The sequence below is a fragment of the Polypterus senegalus genome, chromosome 11 (assembly GCF_016835505.1).
Source record: "Polypterus senegalus isolate Bchr_013 chromosome 11, ASM1683550v1, whole genome shotgun sequence".
Lineage (NCBI taxonomy): Eukaryota > Metazoa > Chordata > Cladistia > Polypteriformes > Polypteridae > Polypterus > Polypterus senegalus.
The window spans coordinates 122,433,256-122,457,330 of NC_053164.1; the positions used below are offsets into that span (position 1 = coordinate 122,433,256).

The following is a 24,075-nucleotide window of genomic DNA, read 5'->3' on the forward strand; positions in this document are numbered from 1 at the left end:
TCCCCTATTCATGGAGATCGCGCTCCTAAACCGGGAAGGGTGGCTTTGACTGCTATGTATTTGTTTGTTTGTTTTTTTTAGATTTAAAATATACATGTGTTATTCTTTTGCTTCTTTATTTTGGGGATATGGCTTGTTGTTAATGCTGAGCTGGGACTTGGGATGAGGGGTCAATAAAAAGACGAGCGTTGGTCACGTTGCCCGATAGATTTGATATTGAACTGCTTTACACCAGCAGTTTTCTAATCGTGCGGTAACCCGGGGTTTAGTTGTTCTCCCAGAGCAGCGATACAGGTTCTTTCATGTTTTTCATCTCGCTGTTTAATTCAGAATATTGTTAGAGAAGAATGGTTAATTTATGACTTAAAAGTATCTAACAACAAAGAAATTGATTGCAGTCTAGGAAAAAAATCTAGACAAGTTAGCTTACATACATTTTTCAGAATTAAAAGCTTTACGGACAGGTTATCCATCACAAAAGTAGTTAGGCAAATATATTTGTGTAACTTGAAATCCCTAAAATCAAACAAATGTCATTTAAAAACACCACAATGGAGCTCATTATATTTTTGATAACTTAAGACTCATTTCAAGTGTTGCACCACATTTTAACAATTTATCAACCAATTTACTAAAGAGTACAGTGTCCAATAAATGTTTTTGCACTTGGTAAAATGAAGAATGCAGAAATGCTTGTTTTTACTATGACTGACAATTTCCAGTCTAACTCGATTACATAATTGATCAATTAATTTTGTCTATAACCTATAATTTAAAGAATTTACTGGAAAAGAGGTGATCCTAAAAACCATATAACAACATGCAACAATAAAAACAAACCGCAAATGAATAGTGACCAATAAATGAGTCTCAGAATGCATCCTTATCACCACTTGTCACTATAAAACACAAAATATGAATTTTACCTTTTGATGCAAGATGCATTTGGACGCTTCAGTATTTCTACTTACTTGACCGTTTTATCCTCGGTAGCATCAGCTGGCTGACAGAGAAAACTAGGATCTCCTTTGGAAGCATTTCCTTGTAAGTTGAAGCCACACACTGTATTCTTCTCAGAGGCGGTAATTGGGTCCACCTCTAAAGATTCCACTGATCCATCTGGTGGGTTAAAGTAACACACAATTTAGGTGCACATTCACAGTACACAAAATATAACAGTTGTCAGAAAACAGAACATGATATCCAGAAATACCAAACTCAATACACAATATATAAAAACCTTTTTACCATCATTAAAAAAGTAGAACACTAACTCAATCTTTTATATCAACCTTACCTGCTCATTAATTTTATATATAAAAAAAAATAAAAATACTACGAGTGAAACCATTTTTCAGAACCAATTCTGTCGGTGGCTGTCAATAGATTGACTCTCAACTCCCTAAATAACACCTAAACTTCCAGCTAAGCGAAGGTCACAGTGGCCAGATATACCCAACAAGCCTGCTTTACAAAGGGCTAGAACATAAACACTAGAGTGACCTTAGCCATGGAGAGTTTAATTTTGTGTCACAAATCACCAGGTGGCAGTTAACTACGAAACCAACTACCTCTCTAATGAGGTATGCTGGGCTCCCACTGTTCCAGGATTAAACTTTTCAGTTACATAAAGATAGTCTTCTCTAGCATTATACTAATTGGGTGTCGAGCAGTGACAATGCCCATGCCAAAACAAGGCCTACAGGACTTTAGGGCCACATTAGGTGAAATGCACAGAAAGGTAACATACCCATGGTTTTAAGATGTAATCAAAGGTTAAAAAATATTTAGAAAGTCGAGTGACTGACAGAAGAAGTTTAGCACAGGTTTAAATTTGGTAACTATGTGATGTATAGTTCTTTTCATTATTTCTGTTTTCAGGCAGATTTTCTCTCTGATACTTTAAACTTTTGACATGTCTTTGTTGGTAATTGCAATCATTAAAATCTGTACTTGCACATTGTAGAATGTCCATTAATTTGAAATTTGAAGTCTAAACTTTAAGGCCCTCACATATGCAATTTTGAACAGGGAAGATTGTCATTTCTCAAAACGCTAAAAAGCTGAGCAAACATCCTTACCAGAGATATAATGATCTGCACATTGCTTCCGCCTTTTCAGAATTCCATCAAGTTCTGGCTCAATAGTGTCAACACTCATGTCCACACTTTTTCCAATACTCAAGGTATCCTCTGTTAAAGAATCCTAAACAAAAAGGAGCATTATTGTTCTTAAAAGTGGTACTTACTCAAAAACAGTTAAATGTACTTCCTTTCTAATTAGATTAGCTTCTTGGGCCATTTCATATGTTTTACAGAGGCACTTTAAGACTTATCCCTGAAGGAATGCAAATCGCATCATTTGTCCTTTACTTCCCCAACCACCACTTACTATGGATGTAGCCCTTGATTAAATTTTCCAAGCTTTTCTAAATAATGTAGGGAATATATATTCCATAAAAGTAAAGCAGTAAAAGGAACAGAAAATGTTTTAAAACCAGTATGTTTCATTCACATGCTCAAACAATATTTAAAACATTTTGTATAATAAAATCTTAACAAAACAAATTCTTAACTTCAGTTTATGCAAAAAGTACACAACACAGTACAAAGTCTAATAGTGAGTAACTTATCTATACTTCAATGTTTCAAAGAAATACACAATTTGAAGGACTGTGCATTTCTCACCCCACCTCCAATTACAATATACTTGTATAAAACAGTTTCACAATATCTACTATTAATGGTGTATACACAGTGTATATGGCCGAAAAATTTTCACCCTAGTTTTCAAGGTATTTTGAGCAGCTGTAGTTCAGTGGTTAGTCCTGCTGGATTACAAACCTAGAGCCCAAGAGTTTGAGCCCCACACTGGAAACTCTCTGCAATGCGTATATAATGAAACGTAATAGGGAACAGTTGAACACTGAGAATGGAATGGTAAAATATCCATACAGTACATGAAGTTACTGGTACTTTTGAGTATGAATACATGCATTTTTAAATATAGTATACAGCCACTACCTGATCTTTGGACCTGGAGTCTGAATTCAAAGTTTACAGTTATACAATTGTGTTCTACAGGAGTACTCATATTTTGAAATGTCAAAAGTAAACTTCGAAAATAAAACTAAAAAGGGTATCAAAGAGTTTATTTCCGATAAAATTTCAACAAATTAATGTGTAGAACATGCAAGTGGAAATAATAATTCAGTTACCACCCAAGAACTCTGTACAGAGACAACACTTTAAAAGACAAACCAAAAAAAAATTATATATTTTTATATATAATTTATATACATTTAAAATTATATAATTAAAATTACACTTTTTAAAAACCTCACCTTGTATCAAGTTAAAAAGTGTACTAAAAAGTAAAAAATAAGTATCTCATACATCACTTAAAATCTTGGCAAAAGCACTTTTACAAGAAGTGTTTTTTGAATGTTTATTGATTAATAGTGCCCACGCTTTTATGAATGATGTATGAGAGACTTTTCACTTTTATTTAATATATATTTATTAAATAAATATTCATTCAACTTTAGTCTTGGGTTTTAGTATAATTTTGTAATCAATATTTTAACACTTCCTTTAATATTTCTGTTACTAGTGCCTTCTACAGGTGAAATATTAAACTATTCTTCATATGTAAATTTGATTTAATTAACATGGATCAATTAGTGAAACTGATTATTGATTCACGTATTGTCATCGGAAGTGAGTAAATGTGCAAAATTTCAAGTCATTTGGACAATAGGAAGTCTGTTAAATATCGATTACAAGATTTGTACCCTACAACAAACAGGTGAAGGTAAAATAAGCGTGGTAACAAAATGAATGTATTCATCCACTATTTATACCCCTATCGGTTTTCCTTGCACTTAAAACATTTAATAATATGCTTTTCCTTCCTATTATGTTGGGTTGTTGAAGAGAAGTTTAAAAGTCCTTGGGGAAGTTGTCATATAAAATGTTCAGAAAGCACCGCTTTAGGCTACAGTAATTTTACAGATAAGACACTGTCAGAGGCTTTTGAACAAGTGCAGTACCTCAATGAAAACAATATTGTTCTTAATGTCAAAATTTTAAACTACTGTTAAGCTACACACACTTTACATATTATATATAAAAGTGTTGCTGCTTGGCATTTTACTGACTTTTGAATGTGTGACAAAGCAGCTTTTAAACGAGTGCACTCGCTTTTTTCTCTCGCGCTCATATTTTTATTAAATAAAAAGTCAAGGTGTGTATGTATGCATGTTCCAGCATCACTTCTGAACAGCTGGAGAGATTTTCATGAAACTTGGTACACGTTTCTCATTGGTCAACTAAAAATACTGTAGGGTGAAATCAACCCTAACCCACCCCCTTCTGGGTACGGTGGATGGTGATCTTGCAATCTTCTATGCATGTTATCATCCAGTTGACACTCTGAACGACAACCAGAAAGCTAACTGGAGGGGACTGCCAGCATTCTTTGTTTGAGCACCACCGCACCCCTGTTGCTTTTGAAACTAAATAGAGCTGGCCAGTTTGGCATCCCAACTATTTTTGGGACTCATTCGGTCTTTGTGACTTGAGCTGCTATATATAATTTTTATATAAAAGTGGACTAGTGCTGGGCAGTATGACCAAAATTGTATAATCACGTTTTTTTTTTTCCAAAATTATACCGGTTTCACAGTATTTAATGTTATTTTTTTCCCCACATGCATGTGTGGATGTTAAACCACATTTTCCACTGCAAATACTGCAGTAGACTGGCTAAGAATGACCTATTCCACTGTCATGAGAATTGTGCATTGTACAAAAAATTTTTAATGTGCACACAATAATTAATACAGGTTTGCATGGCCCCATAAAGTGATAGTTTTCAAGGGGGTGGCAGTAATGAAGACAAGGAATCACGTTGTAGTCAAAATACAGAACCTTTATTGAACAAATTTTGCAAGCAACTTAAACTATAATTTTGACAACATATTTTCAACCATCCAAAGATTCATTTAGACTTGGTAAAATATCCAGAGGTGCTTGTCAAAAGTTGCATTGCACTGAACCGAAAAGGAATAAATAGTAAATATAATTTTTTGTAAACCAACTACACTTGCGACTTGGGATCACATATCTGGGATCCAGTGTCTTGATCATAGCCCTGAATCCGCCTTTCTCCACAGTATTTAATGGAACCATGTCTTTGGATATATGGACTTTAATGGCATTGATTATCTCGATCCAGCTTTTTTTTTCCAATGTCATAGGCAGTACCTCTACCAAACGTGTCTATAAGGGACGACTGACTCGAGTAGCCCCTAGCTTTTTCAGTTTTACGCGAGGACGTGGAGGGTGCCAATCTTCGTTCCATACATTCATGGTACTCCAAAGCATGTTTGCGGCTAAGGTGGTGCAGCAAATTGCTCGTGTTGCCGCCACTGCCGACAACTTTAGCTCAACAGCATTTGCAGTAAATAGTTGTTTGGCCAACATCCGACCTTTTGAAACCGAAATCTCCAGACAACAGACATGGCTCCTTTTTTCGGCAAAAGTTCTTCTGTGTCATCATGTTCAACTTTATCATCTGCTACAGCTTCAGTTTCGGAAAGTTCTCTATCCATTTTCACCACTCAATACCTCCACTAACGCATGTACTCCGTTGCATGAGTGTTTAACGATGTAGCATTGAAAAGGTCCACCCTTAAACAGTTTCCCGCTGCGCCACGTCCCGAATGTTGTTTAGGCTATTTAAACCGGTGTATGTTATCATCCAGTTGATGCTCGGAACGTTTCGGGTGTGCTCTGTAAAAGCAACTGACATTTTTATTATGAAAAATCTGTAGTGTTACTGCTTTGTCGTTTAATGTTTGTTTTTGTTAATTATATTTTCATCTTGCATTATTCTTACTGTAACAATGTTGTAGTGGTAACAATCAACCTAATATTAAATAGTTTTAATGTTGTCAAAAAATTCTATATATAAAAACTTTAAAATTATTCTGTCAAAAAACCTTAAAGGCTTCGCTTTTCCCATTGTTTTTACACTACTTTTGAAACTATTATGCAATTATATTTTGATTAAAATAGGCTATTATATATATAAGTAAGCAATTATATTTTTTATCCAACATCCTATATTAAATTTTGCAGATTCAACGTCTCTGCCATTTCTGTTTATTCATTAATGAACTATAGGTCATTTGTTTTGCAACATCATACTTAACATGTTGCGGTTACAATTTTTGGTAAAAAAAAAAAAAGTTTCTTTGATATGTTTATAATCAAAAAACTAAGTTATCAAAATCGAAAGTACAGACCAACTATAGCTATGATATTTAGCTTATATTTATTTATATAGGTAAATTTAACATTTAATTGATTGTAAAAGAATTTCAATTGGAAAAGACTAATTGGAGATTCGATCTTGTCTGTTATCATCCACTTGACACTTGGAACGTTTGCACAATCATTGAAAATTGCTGGAAACAATTTTAACAGCCCATTTTTCACACGGACAACTATGTGGCATGTCCAAGGGTACCAAGTCCTAAGAACCTTTATATATAGAACAAAGATGGAAAAACTAAAAACACTGTATAACACAAGGCACTTCAGTAAACAATACAAGCACATTAGTGAGTCTTCATTGTTAATTTATTTTTATTTTTAAAGATGCGTTTGAAAAAAAATTTAAAAAAACCCCACTATTTTCTTCCTGGACAACAGCGGCTATTTCAGCTAGTATAAATATAAAAATTTTCATTTATAAATTGTGTGTGCCCTAATGAATGAAAGTTGCTAAAGAATCTGCTTTAGTGTCTGCATCATTGCCTTGGCAAATAAATCGTTACAAACATGGTCTCATCATGGTGAAATTGTACAGAATATGTAGGAGGCCTTGTTTTTAAAAAATAAATAAAACACAAAATTTAAGGACAGGATACCATTTGGAAGGAAAGTTTGATAGTCACTAGGGATGCTCCAATCAGGTTTAAGGCAATTTCAATTTTACGTTATTTGATTGGCCAAATCAATCCCTAAAAAAAAATATATTTCTTTATATGAACACTAAAGGCTTCTGTGCATCTGGTTATGCTTGAGCTATGTCCTATACTAAAGTGTATTTTTATAATTAACAAAATGAAATTCTGTAGTCTTATTGTTCAGTGACCATAATACCTAAAAAAAATTCTTTAAAACAAATTACATACAAAAATGAATCCATAATTAATACAGCATAAGAAAATAAGTTACTTCTCATTAAATTGCAAGCTGTCTGAAGCTTAAAAAGTTGAAATTGGCAATTATACTGCTTAAATGTAAATATACATGTACATACATTTTAAACCATTAATTACACTACAGCTTTTTTGGTGGCTAAAATATGTATTTGCTATATTTATACAGATGTTTTGCCTTTAGTGTATCAGTCAGACATTCTTACTTCTTGGTATTATAAATACAGAGTACCATTTTAATTATGTAGTACTTGTTTCTTACAAAAAAAACCTTATGCTGAATGACACAAAGCAACAAATACAAGTCTCTCTCTCTCAGCCTATTGTTTACTAACCAGCAATTTCAATTCTAATTCATTTTCCAATTAAAAATTTAAGCTGATGCACTTAAAACAAGCACATAGTCCAAAATGACTCTTCCAATTCCTTTATCTCCATTGAGTTTATTATTCCACTTTCTTTAACATAAAGGCTAATATGCCAATCCCCTCTCTCTCTGCTATATGCAAGAGAGTCAGTACTGCTAAAATAACCCTCGACTTGCTGCTCTTTGTTGATGCAGCAGGAACATCACCCCAAACACACACACACACAGCAATACCAATTTCAGTGTCAATCTACACTACACTCATTTCATGCATGACCATCATTCATTGCATTCATAAGCATTCAGTACAAAATTTATAAAAATTTATAGCATCTTTTACCACATATTTTAATAATGTGTAACTGGTACAGTGAATTACATCTTAAATACCTACATTAAAAAACTTAATTTAAGAAAATCTTTAATTTGTTGATCAAAAAAATGCTTACTGTGCAAACTATTGCAGCACTATTTGCAAACATTTATCCAAAAAAAAAAAAAAAATCCAACCACATAGTCCAGTAAGCTAGGCAAAGCACCAGGGGCCACATGCATAACGGCGTGCGTAGAACTAGCACTATAACAACATGATGTAAGCACAAAAGCAGAAATGTGCTTTACGCACAACAAAATCCAGATGCATAAATCTGTGCGAACACCAGCTTCCACGTTCTTCCGCTACATAAATCCCGGTCAGCATGAAAATTAACGCACGTGCATGTGCCTGCTGCCCCACCCCTACTTCTCCCACAATTCCACCTCTTTGAATATGCAAATCAATATAAAATAACCTTTAAGCTCAGTGTACTGTGAAAAGGCAATGACAAAAGCATGGGGGAAAAATAGAAGAATTTCAGCGAATACCAAGTGGGGGCGAGGAAAAAAAAAAACATACTATTTGTTGGTTTAAACAGTGGTATAAACAACAAGAGGAAGTTGATCGAGTGATAGTGTTTCGGAGAAACTCAAAAGCTCAAGTTCCAAGTTGCACAATGCACATTGTCGGAAATAAGTTGTCAGATATCAAAGTCGCTGTGAAAAGGCGAGTCGTAGCCCACTGTCTCATTGTCATATGAAAGCTTATTAGGGTACAGAGGGGGGGGTGGAAGTTTATTTTGTCATTAAAGCAGAACATCATAAACTTCATCTTAAAATTGTTTAAATTTACTAGTTTCTCAAATCCCATCGTAATTAAATTCGCACGTTAAATGCTTTGTTTTGTATTTGATCTTCTATGTGCTCTGTGTGCGCGAATCACTACGTGCTTCCGGGCTTTCTCTTCCTCCAACAGGACACAGAATCCATTACATTCATGATATTACAGCTCTCGGAATTAAAATACTGAGATTTATACGCGATATTTTCATGATGATAGGAGTTAAAGCATGTTCTTAAACATGGGAACACGGTGGTGCAGTGATTGTTCATGTTGCACACAAGATGCTTGCTGTGCGACCTTCGATGAAATACTTTATTGTAGCAGTACTGTCTCTTTCAAAATGTACTAACCTCCAATTCCTGTCCTTACTTTTTTCTCCAAATACCCAATCGCCATACAATCAGCTCTGTAATAGATGTTAAGCCATCTGTAAGCTTAGAACGCAGATTCTTCAAAACTTTTAAGAAACATTGAAATATCTTTGTAGTACGTATTTAATTATTCTATACATCTATCCTTCCAGTATCGTGTCAGCACCTGCAAGAATACAGTGTGAGGCAGGAGCAATCTGTGAACGGAGCGCCAGCGGCTTGCTAGCGCTGCAGCACCGTGTCCTCACATGTTTAATTATTAACAATATAGATTTAAATGAAGTTAAAGTTTTATCTGTATAACATTTTGCTGCATTTCATCTTAAAAATGATATCGTCCTCATATGTAAATACGCGCTTTAAAAAGTGGCTCAGGTTGTGCAATATGCCCATCGCAAGTTTATAGTGAGGTAAATTGTACTTATAAGTACGAACAGTTCTACAAGGAGCACTTGGACGGAGTGCATTTAGAGTTCTTGGTATGAAACTGTTTCTGAACCATGAGGAAAGGCTCTGAAGTGTTTCCCTTATGAGAGCAGTTCAATAGACAGCATGGCTGAGGCAGCGTGTGCTTGATGCTGTATCCCGATAATTCTCTTTCCGATCAGCTGCTGTACAGCTGTGATTCACACTCAGATACAGTGATATAAATACTCTGAGTGGTGCAGTGAGAGTAATATGGAAACAGATGATCCGCTGTGGCAACCCCTAATGGGAGCAGGTGAAAGAAGATGAAGTGAGAGTAACAATGCTAAAGCAGTTCTGGTATTTGGAATAGTTTGACCATTCTGTGGACCATTATATTGTTACAGGTTAATTACAATTAGATGCATTAAACTAATAAAACAAAATGTGGTTAATTTCAGTGTATTTATAAAGCCGCATCAGGGATGTGGATCTAAAAAAGAAAGGGTAACCACAAAGGAACAGTAGCACTGCTTTGACGCTGGGTGCCGCAAAAACGAACGCAGAACTTGCGTATAACAGGGTATGAGCTACTGTGGAAATGTGTGGCTTTACGGCAAGCTTAGGTTTTATACATCACAATTTGAACGGCGAAACGTTCTTACGCAACATTTTTGTGCATATGCACCGTTTATACAGGAGGCCCCAGGTCAAAGTAGCAACTATGATCCTCGACACAGATAACCATTACCCGTTTATGCTATTATGGATATCCATATTCGTCAGGCTTTCAAAACCAAAACCAGATAGTCATCGCGCTGTATCAAAAAAAGACAAGCATCGAATTAAATAAATAAAAAGTACATTACCACACACAACCTTTACTTCATGTCAAAATGTTACACAATAATTAAAGGGGATCCAAAACAAGATGCACTTTATTTATGCAACCGCATCTTATTTGTCCTGTTAAGTAGAACTATGGAAACATGTCAGAGCATAACATTTCATTATATTAATGAAGATTTTATACTGAAAAGCAAATGCCTTTCTCAAGAACTGAGATACAGCTACTCAAGGAGAGAGAGCTGGCCACATGGTGCTTACAGGAGAAGCAGCAAGAACGCACGATTACAGATAACATGGCAATTGCATTCCTGTAAAGACTGAACCAGGCTCCAATGCTTTGTCTATATGGAGTTCACTTAACTATTAATGAATTCCCAATGGTATTTATGCCAAAAGTATACTCTGTGTAGGCCATGGAGGTTAAGTTAAAATCTTGTCATCCTATACAGGTTCGCAGATATTTGCCTGATAATGTTCAAATACTATTCAAGTATAAACTGAACTTGAAAAGTACTGGTACTTAGGCATATTTTATTTGGTGGTGCTTTATTTGTATTCTAGCACATTATATGCTGTAAATGACAAAAGCAGCAGCATTTAATAGTGTCACTATCTAAATAGTTAAGCTTTATAAATACATGAATATTAAATGTACAGGTAGTGTTATATTGCTACATTTAATGTTTTTGCATACATGTACAACAGAACTATTAGGTTAAATTTACATTTCTTAATCTTGTATTATACTCATTTAAGACTTGCTTTGATGTTGCATACATATGCAACTTGTTTTCTTAATACAGCAGAACCCATATTTTAACATTTTCTCAAATTTTACATTATTAAATAGTGATTGGTGGCATGACTTAATGATGGCTTTCAAAGCAAAATCACAATTTGAAACCATGTGATTAGCAAATCACAAAGGCCGTCATATTGCACATTGTTATTCAAATACAATGTGTAATAATGAAAAAGAAAGTCTTATGCAAAGGCTGACATTCTATTGTAAAAGATTAGTTGTTGCCACAATTAGTACAGGTAAAATAAGTTACTTCAGACAAGTAAAGATGCAGAATCTGTTTTTGCACTTCACTTACACGATCGGCCATCTTATAATGCTGAATGGTTAGCTTGTTTTCATTAGTAAAACTAGAGCCATCCATTAAGTTTTTTTTTTTTTAAAATGAGGTGGGAAAAAAAACAAAAAAAAACTTTAGCATAAAAATGTACATACTTGTAGATTCAAATAGAATTGAATAGGTGATTTTGATAGACTGGTACCCTTCAAAAGAGTATGATCACATATAATACCCAAACTTGTTAACTGGCACAGACAGCAACTCAACATTACCTTCAGCAGGAGGTTGTGCACATGTCCAAAATCACAAAGATGTACTGTTAATAGTTACAAAAGCATAGCATATTTAAAAATACATTATAAGTATTGCAAAATGCCAGACATTTCCCCTGCTCTTTAATTACACAACTACCTAATATTTCACCGAAAGATCCTCATATTGGCAACAGAATTCAGCTATCAAATGGTATGAATAAGGGTGCCAAACTGAGTCAGACTGAAAAACACGTGCCAAGTTCAATCACAGTAAATGACCTGGGCATAGATAATGCTAGCCAAGTTGTACGGTGGGAGTTCCATACAGGGCAAGTTTTACTTTGACCTCTTTCTGTGCCAAGTTTGTGCAATGCATCGACACATGCCACCACCACCATGTCATCCCTTTTGCTTTATACATACTTCCTCTGTCTGGCTTGGTGATGCACTGCTCCGATGTCCAGTGCGTTATTAATATGTTTATATATTCTAAAGCCTGCAATGTATTTATTGGCTGGTTTTATTATTTGAGCTGTCAAAAATATTCGCAATAATAATATCAGTGCCAATAATCGTCAGTTATGGATTTCATTTTAATCATGCACCACTAGCATCCAGAATCAAAAGACACCAAGGTTCTATGTTCACCAAAAGAACTCTGGTAGGACGGAACCAGTTTGATCACACAAGTGGGAACAAGAAAAGGGGGAATGCCCCTGGCTGGAGAGTTCAATGCAATGAAGTGCAATGTTCAGCAAGAGTTGAGTGGAAGAATATTTTCAGTGTCTGACACTACTTTAAGGGGTGAGAAGGACACTATTTTAGAATTAAAAACTTATTTAGCATCCCCCATCTGTTCCAAATGGAAAAGATGAAGCAACTATAGCACCCAAACTAGCATGGTCATTAATCCTAGGGAGAGATCTTTGTTTTTTTTTTTGTTATGAAGCACATTCATCTCCCTCCACATTAACTTGAACTCTCACCCTTACTGCTGGCTTATCACTCACAGTTTACCAAAATTCTTGACTGAATTAAGAGAGCTTTGATGTTGCTTTTTGTATGGTTTGCATTGCTGTTTGAAGTGTGTGGCATCAATTCAAGTGCTGCACAGTCAAGGGTTTAATTTTGTGTTAATGTATGCTGGTGTTGGTTTTCGTATCGATATATTCAGTTTGTTGTAATCATTTCTATATTATGACATTATCACCCATTTCTATAAATTGCTATATAGTGCACCATATAGCAGCTGTAGTGTTGGTGGAAAATTATGTTTAGGACATCTCTGAATAATCGCAGGATTTTCCTCTTCACGGGGTGAGGGTTTAAAAAACACACCACACACCCACCCAGCAACAAAACCTTTTTTTGTATACATTTTCAACATACTGAAAGTCATGATCAATAAATTTAAACTCTGTTATTGTATACGGTACAAAAGAGGGCATTTCCCAGTGAATTTTTGGCAAATGTTTAACACTGTCACTCTTTCTTGGGATTGCTCCTGTCTCGCACCCAATTTTTAGTGGGAGAGGCTCCAGCTTCCCCACAACCCTACCCTGGCTAAGCAGGTTTAGAATAGGATAAATGTATGCAAGGTTACACCACTATAAGTACAAAAGTTACTTAAAACGCCAGTTACTTCAAAATGATTTAACAATCACTTAACTCATTTTCTCAAATATTTCTACAATTACCATTCAAAGCTCCAAGATGTGATCGTTAAAACATAGTACAAATAACTAAGTTAAAAACTTCTGAACAGAGTAAAAGAGTATAGTTCCTTCTTTAAAGTTTAACAAGAGGTAGTCTTACTTTTTGTAGTGGAACTACTGGTTTTAGTGAAACACCATGTCTTATCAACTGCAGCATCTCATTCATTACAGGAAGAGGAGGGGGGGATGAGGAAGATAAACTTTCACCTACACAAAGAATAAAAAGTATACTGATTGACAATGATCTAGTGCTTATAAATAAAATACTATCCAAGTAGTAAGTGGCTTTGGTATTTCAGAAAAAAAAAAAAAAAAAAAGTAAAAGAATGATTTTCAAAAAAATTAAGTCAAATGACAATTACCACCTGAAGCAACAGGAATACTTTCTTGCTCAGAATGTTCACCAGGTGGATTACTGGATTCTTTTTTCTTGTGTATGATAGAAAATAAAGACCTAAAATAATGAGCCCAGATATGTCTTAGTCATTTTAAGATTAAAATTTTCTAAGAAATGTTTTATCAAGTATCAAACCAAGTAAACTTTCAAAATGGACTTTAAAATTCACTCTGTGAATCATGCCCAAACCACCCTACCACCCAGACCATAACAATTAATATGCTGGTCAGATACGATAACACTTACCGGAGTGGGTTGAGTGAGGGAGGTGGTGGTGGAGGTGGTGGCAATGGTGGTGTAGGAGGCCGGGGAGGGGACAACAAAGGAGGAGGATTTTCTGCTAATTGTAACCGTTTCTGCAACACAGCAACTAAAAAAAAAAAACACATTTAATAAAAACCATTACAAGACACTGTAGTGAAAGAAATAAACCATGGAATTCAATATATAGCTTATATAATAGACATCAAAACAGATATGACCCTGGATTCAAGTGTAATTTAAATTTACTGTATGTAGATCAACAATCACATATTTAAATGGTACACTGGGGAAAGCTAGACAATATAAGAGAAAAATGATTGTGATAAGCTGCCTTTTTATGAATGAATGTACGCAGATTTTACAGTTTTGATGTTTCACATAGAGATCAGAGTTTGCTAGCATAAAATATGTTCTGTTGAGAGTAGCAATCAGCTCACTGTTCACAGCAAAACAAGGAGAGAGGGAGAGAGAGAGAGAGAGAGAATCACCACACAGGGTTACAAAAGGAGTGGCCATTTCGACAGCTTTGGGGTTTTGTAATAGAAGTCTCATGTGCCATCAGAAAAAGTAACACTATTTTGCTACAGAGCAAATTATTATATACTGCTCAAAAGAATTAAAGGAACACTTTTTAATCAGAGTATAGCATAAAGTCAATGAAACTTATGGGATATTAATCTGGTCAGTTAAGTAGCAGAGGGGGTTGTTAATCAGTTTCAGCTGCTGTGGTGTTAATGAAATTAACAACAGATGCACTAGAGGGGCAACAATGAGATGACCCCCAAAACAGGAATGGTTTAACAGGTGGAGGCCACTGACATTTTTCCCTCCTCATCTTTTCTGACTGTTTCTTCACTAGTTTTGCATTTGGCTACAGTCAGTGTCACTACTGGTAGCATGAGGTGATACCTGGACCCTACAGAGGTTGCACAGGTAGTCCAACTTCTCCAGGATGGCACATCAATACGTGTCATTGCCAGAAGGTTTGCTGTGTCTCCCTGCACAGTCTCAAGGGCATGGAGGAGATTCTAGGAGACAAGCAGTTACTCTAGGAGAGCTGGAGAGGGCCATAGAAGGTCCATAACCCATCAGCAGGACCACTATTTGCTCCTTTGAGCAAGGAGGAACAGGATGAGCACTGCCAGAGCCCTACAAAATGACCTCCAGCAGGCCACTGGTGTGAATGTCTCCGACCAAACAATCAGAAACAGACTTCATGAGGGTTGCCTGAGGGCCCAAATGCCTACTGCGCCCTGTGCTCACTGCACAGCACCGGGGAGCTCAATTGGCATTTGCCATAGAATACCAGAATTGGCAGGTCTGCCACTGGCGTCCTGTGCTTTTCACAGATGAGAGCAGGTTCACCCTGAGTATATGTGAAAGACGTGAAAGGGTTAGGAGAAGCCGTGGAGAATATTATGCTGCCTGTAACATCGTTTAGCATGACTGGTTTGGTGGTGGGTCAGTGATGATCTTGGAGGCATATCCATCGAGCGACTCACAGACCTCTACAGGCTAGACAACGGCATCTTGACTGCCATTAGGTATCAGGATGAAATCCTTGGACCCACTGTCAGACCCTACGCTGGTGCAGTAGGTCCTGGTTTCCTCCTAATGCATGACAATGCCCGGCCTCATGTGGCAAGAGTATGCAGGCAGTACCTGGAGGATGAAGGAATTGAAACAATTGAATGGCCTTCACGATCCCCTGACTTAAACCCAATAGAACATCTGTGGGACATTATGTTTCGGTCCATTAGGCGCCGCCAGGTTGCTCCTCAGACTGTACAACAGCTCAGGGATGCCCTCATACAGATCTGGGAGGAAATGCCACAAGACACCATCCGTCGTTTCATTAGGAGCATGCCCCGACGTTGTCAAGCATGCATACAAGCTCGTGGGGGCCACACAAGATACTGAAAAGCATTTTGAGTAGCAGAAATTAAGTTTTTGAAAAAATGGACTAGCCTGCCACATCTTCATTTCACTCTGACTTTAGGGTGTCTACACAATTGAGCCCTCTGTAGGAAGAAAACTTTTATTTCCATTAAAAGACTTGGCATCCTTTTGTTCCTAAGACATTGCCCTGTCGTTATTTGTATAGATATCCAACTTCATATTGAGATCTGATGTATCTAATGTGTTTCTTTAAAGTGTTCCTTTAAATTTTTGTGAGCAGTGTATATACATACACACACTACTATGATTTGAGACATGTTTGCTTCAGATCATTTTTTAGATGATCTATTATGGTTTCTTGGAGGCTTTACAAATTGGGGAATATTAATAGAAAACACCCATTTAACACTAGAATTACCAGAGCCTACGAAAAAACTCTTAATTCCGTCCCACCTTAAATCGCTTCTTAAAATCGTTCACAGCTCTCCACCAGCGTCTTTTGTCATCTAAATGTGCTGATAAAAATCAGGCTGCAAGCAGCTGGCTATTCCATCCCCCCCACCGACTTAGAACGTGAACAAACTTCTCCCAGCTCATGCCTTGATTGATTATCTAGGAGTGAAGTGGAGTTTTAGAGTGGAAAGAATAGATCATTATTTGGAATACACGCATTTCACGTGTGTTCCGTTTCTACAGTAATCCGTGTAAACACATTTTTAAAACAAACGTTTTTCATATTGTAGTAGTAAATGACAAAATGTAAGCATAAACTATATAATGTATGAAGCCTGAAGTCCAAATATACACTTCCATATACACTATACACCAAATGTACACTTCCACAAAAGGTACACATATAATAGAACAAGTATGCTTTTATTCAAAAATATAACTGCAGAAAAAAGCCACCTTAGCATGCCATATTGACACATACTTACTACAGCTACCACGGTAGCATAACGGTATCAGCCACTGACTAGTATCCAAAAGGTCATGAGTTTGATCCCACATGGCTCAATTTTGAGAAGTAAACTGCTCCTATTCTTACTATTTTAGAATAAAAACACGCATTTGATTTCCGTGTGTAACAGCCAGTAATTTAGGATACTTGTAAAGTAAAGGTTAGTTTTTTTTTTTTTATTCACTTTTCATTCTCAGTCTCAGTCGTGTTCAGGATCCTTCCCTACCCCCCATCTGAGAATGCTGTTTTCACATAAAGATGCGCTGTAGCTCTGCAGCGTACTTGTGACTGCATTCTCGTACCAATGCTTGCGAACTGAAGTGCCTGCGTGCACTTTTCGTGGCATTACACGCCTATTTTTTGAGCATGCCCCGTCGCCAAACACAGGAACATATGTTGGTGTACAAGAATAAAAAACAAGTGCACTTTTATTCTAGACTATAAGTGAAGAAAAAATAAAGCAAGTTACAGTAGGCAGTTGATACGACAGCTTGCGTGGTGCAATGCTAAGAACCGATTTCCGATCCGTGCTATATAAAATCACCACATTCAAATATTAACAATTTCCACACACCCTTCCTACATTCACGACATGTGTACTTGTTGCAGTGTACACATCTCTCTGTGCTATGGTTCCTATTACACTGAATGAGCACCTGGCGTTGTACTTTCTTCCCTATATAAATAACATTCGAGTATTGAGCGTCTCCAAATAAATCACATTTGAGTTATAGCGCATCTTTATGTGAAAACAGCATTGTCAGATTTTTGGGGAATCGTGAACGCAACAGAGAATGGAACTGAATAAAAAAAAAAGACTGAAATCAAATGTATGTTTTTATTCTAAAATAGTTAAGTACATGCAATATTATTTGAAAACGAACAGCGTCAGATCGGGTTTGAATACACGCTGCGACGCTGAACTCCTTGTCTATCTACATAGTAATAACAGTAATTTTATTATTATATAGGAGCTTCCCTGTCTGTCTGCCTATCATATAGTGCCTTTCCTTCCTACCTATCTATATATCTATCCCCTTATATATTTTTATATATCTATTATACAGTGCCTTCCCTGTTTATTTATATATCTAGTGCCTTCTCTGCCTGTTTGTCTGTCTGATTGCATATAGCGCTGAACTTACTGCTCTGTACTATTCTGTCCTCTGCATATCCTGAAGTACAAAAGAAACAGCATCATACAGCAACATGTGCTAACTGGCAAGATCGAGGAAAAAACACGCGGTCACTGATTACAAACCGCAAGATGAATGAAAGAGACAATATATGTAAAAACATCATCGCACTAATGCAATATTATTGGAAAACAAACAGCGTCAGATCGGGTTTGAATACACACGGACGCTGTTACAGAAGGCGTCCGCTTATTCAGTGCAGCAGTTTCAACGCACAGTACATGCAATATGATTTGAAAACGAACAGCGCCAGATCGGGCATATTCAAACCCGATCTGACGCTGTTCGCTTTCAAATAATATTGCATGTACTTAACTATTTTAGAATAAAAACATACATTTGATTTCAGTCTTTTTTTTAATTCAGTTCCATTCTCTCAGTCGCGTTCACGATTCCCCAAAAACCTGACAATGCTGTTTTCACATAAAGATGTGCTATAACTCAAATGTGATTTATTTGGAGACGCACTATACTCGAATGTTATTTATATAGGGAAGAAAGTACAATGTCAGGTGCTCATTCAGTGTAATAGGAACCATAGCACAGAGAGATGCGTACACTGCAACAAGTACACATGTCGTGGCATGCTAAGGTGGCTTTTTTCTGCAGTTATATTTTTGAATAAAAGCATACTTGTTCTATTATATGTGTACCTTTTGTGGAAGTGTTTGATATTTGGACTTCAGGCTTCATACATTATATAGTTTATGCTTATATTTTGTCATTTACTACTACAATATGAAAAACGTTTGTTTTAAAAATGTGTTTACACGGATTATTGTAGAAATGGAACACACGTGAAATGCGTGTATTCCAAATAATGATCTATTCTTTCCACTCTAAAACTCCACTTCACTCCCAGATAATCAATCAAGACATGAGCTGGGAGAGGTTTGTGCACGTTCTAAGTCGGTGGGGGGATGGAATAGCCGGCTGCTTGCAGCCTGATTTTTATCAGCACATTTAGATGACAAAAGACGCTGGTGGAGAGCTGTGAACGATTTTAAGAAGCGATTTAAGGTGGGTAAGTTTTTTCGTAGGCTCTGGTAATTCTAGTGTTAACGACACGAAAATGAGTTATTTTTTGCATTTATCACCACCTTGTAAGTTTTGACATTAATTCTCCATTGACAGGATGTTAAGCGAAGGCTTACCTCCCGAAGACATGGGGTGTCGCATCACTGATATTTTACAGCTCCATGCTGTATTTATTGCAGTTTACAATTACTAATGCAACCCTTAATTGCTTAGAGTCAAATCAATCTAAAGATATTCATCACTAAAATGCACTCCATCTCTGTTAATGGTTTAGTGTCTAGATACTGGCAACATTAAGTCTGTTGGCTACGAACTTCAAGCAATAATCAATTTGCCATTACTCAGTTTAGCGATTCAGTTTTGCCAAGTTTCTCCAGTTTTGGGTTTCGACCCTTCCTACAGTTTCCTGAACAAATGTGCTTCGAGATCCAGTTAATGGTAATTTCCCAAAGCAAATGCATCAATATACTTAGTCACCTTGCATATGAGAAGTATTGGGAAACTGACGTGAACAGCAGCCAAACCACATTCAAAAATTAGTTTTATGAATAGCGCAAAAATCTTAAATCTGGGCGAGAATCCATGCACAATTACAGTGGAACCTCTGTTCACGACCAAAAAGCTCGGCAAACTTTTGCCTTGGTTCACAACCACACACTCGGTATACGAACAAGCCAGTTTCCCTTGCCTGCCTGAGCCGAGGCTGAGAGAGAGAGAGAGAGAGAGAGAGAGAGAGAGAGAGAGAGAGAGAGAGAGAGAGAGAGAGAGAGAGAGAGAGCGAGCCATCCCCACCACCACAGGCAGCCTGAGAGAGAAAGAGAGCTGCCATGCTTTTTCATTTAAGCAAAGCCGCTCCTTGTTCATTGTTTTCAATAAGACGTGCACTCTCTGTGTTCTACAGTATTTCGTGTGCTTTTGCAGTTAACTATGGCTTCTAAGCAAGTGAAGAGTGGTCAGGAGAAATTTTTGAAGAAAATTGAAATCGAAGTAAAGAAAGAAATTACAAGAGGTGGAAAAACTGTTTACCAGTTTACTCATTTACCAATCTGAGAACCCTCATGCTTTCAAGCAGCACAATGTAAACAAAGCCAGACTGCCAGTAATGTGGAGGGTCACAAGAACTTCATGCAAGGTTAGTTTTCTTGGTGGTTTTTGTATTACGGATTTTTCAAAAGTAAAATTTTTTAGTTCATAATGCGATTTGTTGCAATGTCATTTTTCTCTTTTTTCAAATGTTCGCTTTCTTCCTTGTGCTTAAAACTCATTAAAAAAATTGTTTACATGGAGGACTTTTGTTGCAATGTTACTTTTTTGGTTGCTTGTGAGTTGGTTTTTAAATGCAGTTCGGATTTGTGCGAGGTTTTTTTTCTTCTGTGCTTAACTCATTTAAAAAAAATGCTGCGCGAGCACGGGCAGCTGACAGGGAAGGGATGGGTGGTGTGTGTGTGTGTATGCGTGCGCTACACAGAGAGAGAGAGAGAGAGAGAGAGAGCCAGGCTGCTCCTGTAGCTGAGGGAGGGAGGGAGGGGCTTTGGTGGTGTGTGTGCTACAGAGAGAGAAAGAGAGCGCGAGCGAGCCAGCTCGTGTAGCTGATCAGGGAGCCTGGGTGTTGTGTCAGTGTTATTCAATGTTTTTACATTAGTTTACTATTACACTGTGCATTCTATGGTGTAATTAACTATATTTGTGCTTAATCTTTACATATTTACATACAGTTTGTACGGTCTGGAACAGATTAATTGTATTTACATACAAACCTATGGGGGAAAACTGCTTCGGTTCACGACCAACTCGGTTTACGACCAAAGTTCTGGAACGAATTATGGTCGTGAACCGAGGTTCCACTGTATAAAAACAAAAAACCTACTTTCATGTTTCAGGTTTTTTACACTCTCATTTGCAAGTTGGGCTTTTGCTTCAAGCTCTCGCTTCTCCTTTTCCATAGTTTCTAGCTGCTGTCTGAAAGTCCAACTCTCCCATCTTTCTGCCGAGCCCACAGTTATTGAGCTGTTGTCAGTCTCCTGTTAATAAAATAGGATATTAACTCATTCAAGTATCCTTCAAACTAGACTGATAGACAAGACCGAGGGAATGTGTTAAAAATATGTAATTAAAGCCATTAAAAAAAAAAAAATTTATACCAACTCCTTCAGTTAAGTCAAGTTCAAACCCTGGCTTGATCATTCTTATATTTCAAGCTCCTTTACAAATGTGTGTGTCTCAAGTTTCTCTCACATTCCAAATACATGATTTGGTAAACTGGAAAATATAAACAGGCCTGATTCAATTAGCTCACTACCAATGACATCTTACAGGCTCCAGTTACTGTACTTTGATCCCATGACTGTACTGTAAGTGAATACTTTAAAGAAACTTTTGCTTCAAGATTTTTTGAAAGTTTGACACTATAATCTTCAGTTAATTCAAGGATTAAGAGTAATGCAGTTCTGGGTTACAAATGTAAGCAATTTAAGATTTTGAACCATGAAACAGGGCCACCTATTTTAAAAAATAAATTTAGAATACAGTGTTAATCATTATACCAAACAAGTAAATGTGTTAAACAATTACATACACACGTAAAATTAGAAGGAAAAATATTTCAAATTAAGAAAATACAGCCTCAATTCCAAAAAATAACAGAATGTAATGATTTGCAAACTCAAACCTGTATTTTATTCATTAAAAAAACATAGAAAACCTATAAAATTTACCATTTTTAGAAATAAATAAGGCTATTTTGAATTTAATGGCAATAACATCTCCGAAAATTTGGGACAGTGGCCAGGTCTACCACTGTAACATCCCCTCTTCTTTTAACAATCCATAAATGTCTGAGAAGTGAGGCCACCAGTTGCTGGACTTCTGGGAGAAGAATGTTGTCCCATTCTTGTCCGATACAAGATTCGAGCTGCTCAACAGTCCTGAGTCGTCCTTGTCATTTTTTATTTCATGATGCGGCAAAATGTTTTCAATTGGTGAACGGTCTGGACTGCAGATAGGTCAGTTTAGCACCCAAACTCTTCCACAATGAAGCCATGCTGCTGTAATAGACTCAGTATGCGGTTTAGCATGGTCTTGCTGAAATATTCAAAACTTTCCCTGAAAGACAAGTTGTCTGGATGGGAGCATTTGTATGTTGCTCTAAAACTTGTATATACCTTTCAGCATTGATAGTGCCTTTCTAGATATACATGCTCCCAATTCCATAGTTACTAATGCACCCGCATACCACCATAGATGCAGGATTTTCAACCATGCGCGGATAACAAGCCAGATGGCCCTCCTCCTCTTTAGTCCAGTGGACACGGCATCCATGTTTTACAAAGAGAATCTGATCTGTGATCAGACAAATCAAAGTTTGGAGTTTTCCACTTTGCCTCAGAGAAGACAGCAACATTTCTGATAGAGCTTTAACCTGCATTTGCAGATGGTGCAGCAAACTGTGCTCACAGATAATGATTTCCTGAGTGCATGCAGTGACTTCCATGACAGAATCATTCCCGTTTTTAATGCAATCTCACCTGAGGGCTCAAAGATCACTTGCAACCAATATTGATTGTCAGCCTTGTCCCTTGCGCACAGAGATTTCTCCAGATTCTCCGAGGCGGAGTGGTGGCTCTGAGGCTAGGGACCTGCACTGGCAATCGGAAGGTTGCCGGTTCGAATCCCATAAATGCCAAAAGGGACTCTGGTCTGTTGGGCCCTTGAGCAAGCACTTTGAGTAGTGAGAAAAGCGCTATATAAAACGCAAAGAATTATATTATGTGCCATAGATGAGATATTCTAAGTCTTCACTATTTGACTTTGAGGAACATTATTCTGAAATTGTTCTACAATTTGACAGTTTTTTTGCAAATTGATGAACCTCTGACCATGTTTACTTTTGAGAGACTACGCTTCTCTAAGATGCTCTTTTTAAAAACAATCCTGTTACTCGCCTGTTGTCAATGAAATCAATTAGTTGCAAAACATTCCTCCAGCTGTTTCTTTTTAGAACCACTTTTCCTGCCTTTTGTTGTCCTCGACCCAACCTTGAGGTGGGTTGCTGCCTTTAAAATTCAAGATGAGCCAATATTTTTCATGAAATAGTAAAATGTCTCACTTTAAACATTTGATATTTTTATGTTCGCAGTGGTAGTGCTGCTGCTTTGCAGTAAGGAGACTGTGGAAGATTGTGGGTTCGCTTCCCAGTTCCTCCGTGTGGATAGCGCTTTGTGTACTGAGAAAAGAGCTATATAAAATGTAATGAATTATTATTATGTTCTATTGTGAATTAAAATATGGGTGATCTGCAAATCTCAAGCAGATTTCAGTTTTAAATTTACATTTTACACAGCGTCCAAACTTTTTTGGAATTGGGGTTGTAAATACATTGAGCTAAATGAAGTAAGCAAGCCACATGACGCTGAGAGGCGGCTTAACCTTCTTGGTGTTAATTCTGAGAGTGACTTGTGCTTGTAATTCTAAGCAATTCCAGGTTAAGTACAACCGATATTCAGAGTGACGTGTAATGACCGCTTTAAAGCGCAAATAATGCTTGGGACAGTGTTCTTTTGAGATCTGGTGGCTGAAATAAAAATAAATTATTACTATTTCTATGCATTTTTCTTCGCCAATTTAACTCATCAGAGCATAGCCTCCCTGTAAAAGTACAAGAAAAGCCATAAAGGCCTCTGTAGAACAAACTGAAACTGAACATTGCCGGAATCAAGTGATAGTGAGGATGATGTGAACTGGTAATCAAACGATGACACGGAAAGGAAACCTAATGCATGTGGTATACTATACAAGGAACCCGCAGTGAGATTCCCAATGAATTCAGTTATATGACGCTTCAGCGTGGAGCAACAGTAGCTGCATGAAAAAAAAAGGCAAAACTACTGA

At 36.8% G+C, this 24,075-nt stretch overlaps 1 protein-coding gene across 2 annotated transcripts in view; it reads right to left on the reverse strand.

Annotated features, from left to right (window-relative positions):
* LOC120539483 overlaps positions 1–24,075 on the reverse strand; it is a 33,645-nt gene that overhangs the window by 2,503 nt on the left and 7,067 nt on the right. Inside the window, exons 5-10 of one of the 2 annotated variants that reach the window (XM_039769585.1) lie at positions 21,056–21,209; positions 14,077–14,200; positions 13,799–13,887; positions 13,534–13,640; positions 2,082–2,205; positions 972–1,119 (exon numbers count right to left, since the gene is read on the reverse strand). In XM_039769585.1, the coding sequence (XP_039625519.1) occupies positions 972–1,119; positions 2,082–2,205; positions 13,534–13,640; positions 13,799–13,887; positions 14,077–14,200; positions 21,056–21,209 (746 nt within the window). Of the gene's footprint in view, positions 1–971; positions 1,120–2,081; positions 2,206–13,533; positions 13,641–13,795; positions 13,888–14,076; positions 14,201–21,055; positions 21,210–24,075 lie in introns of both variants that reach the window. The other variant, XM_039769584.1, reaches the window with a different exon arrangement.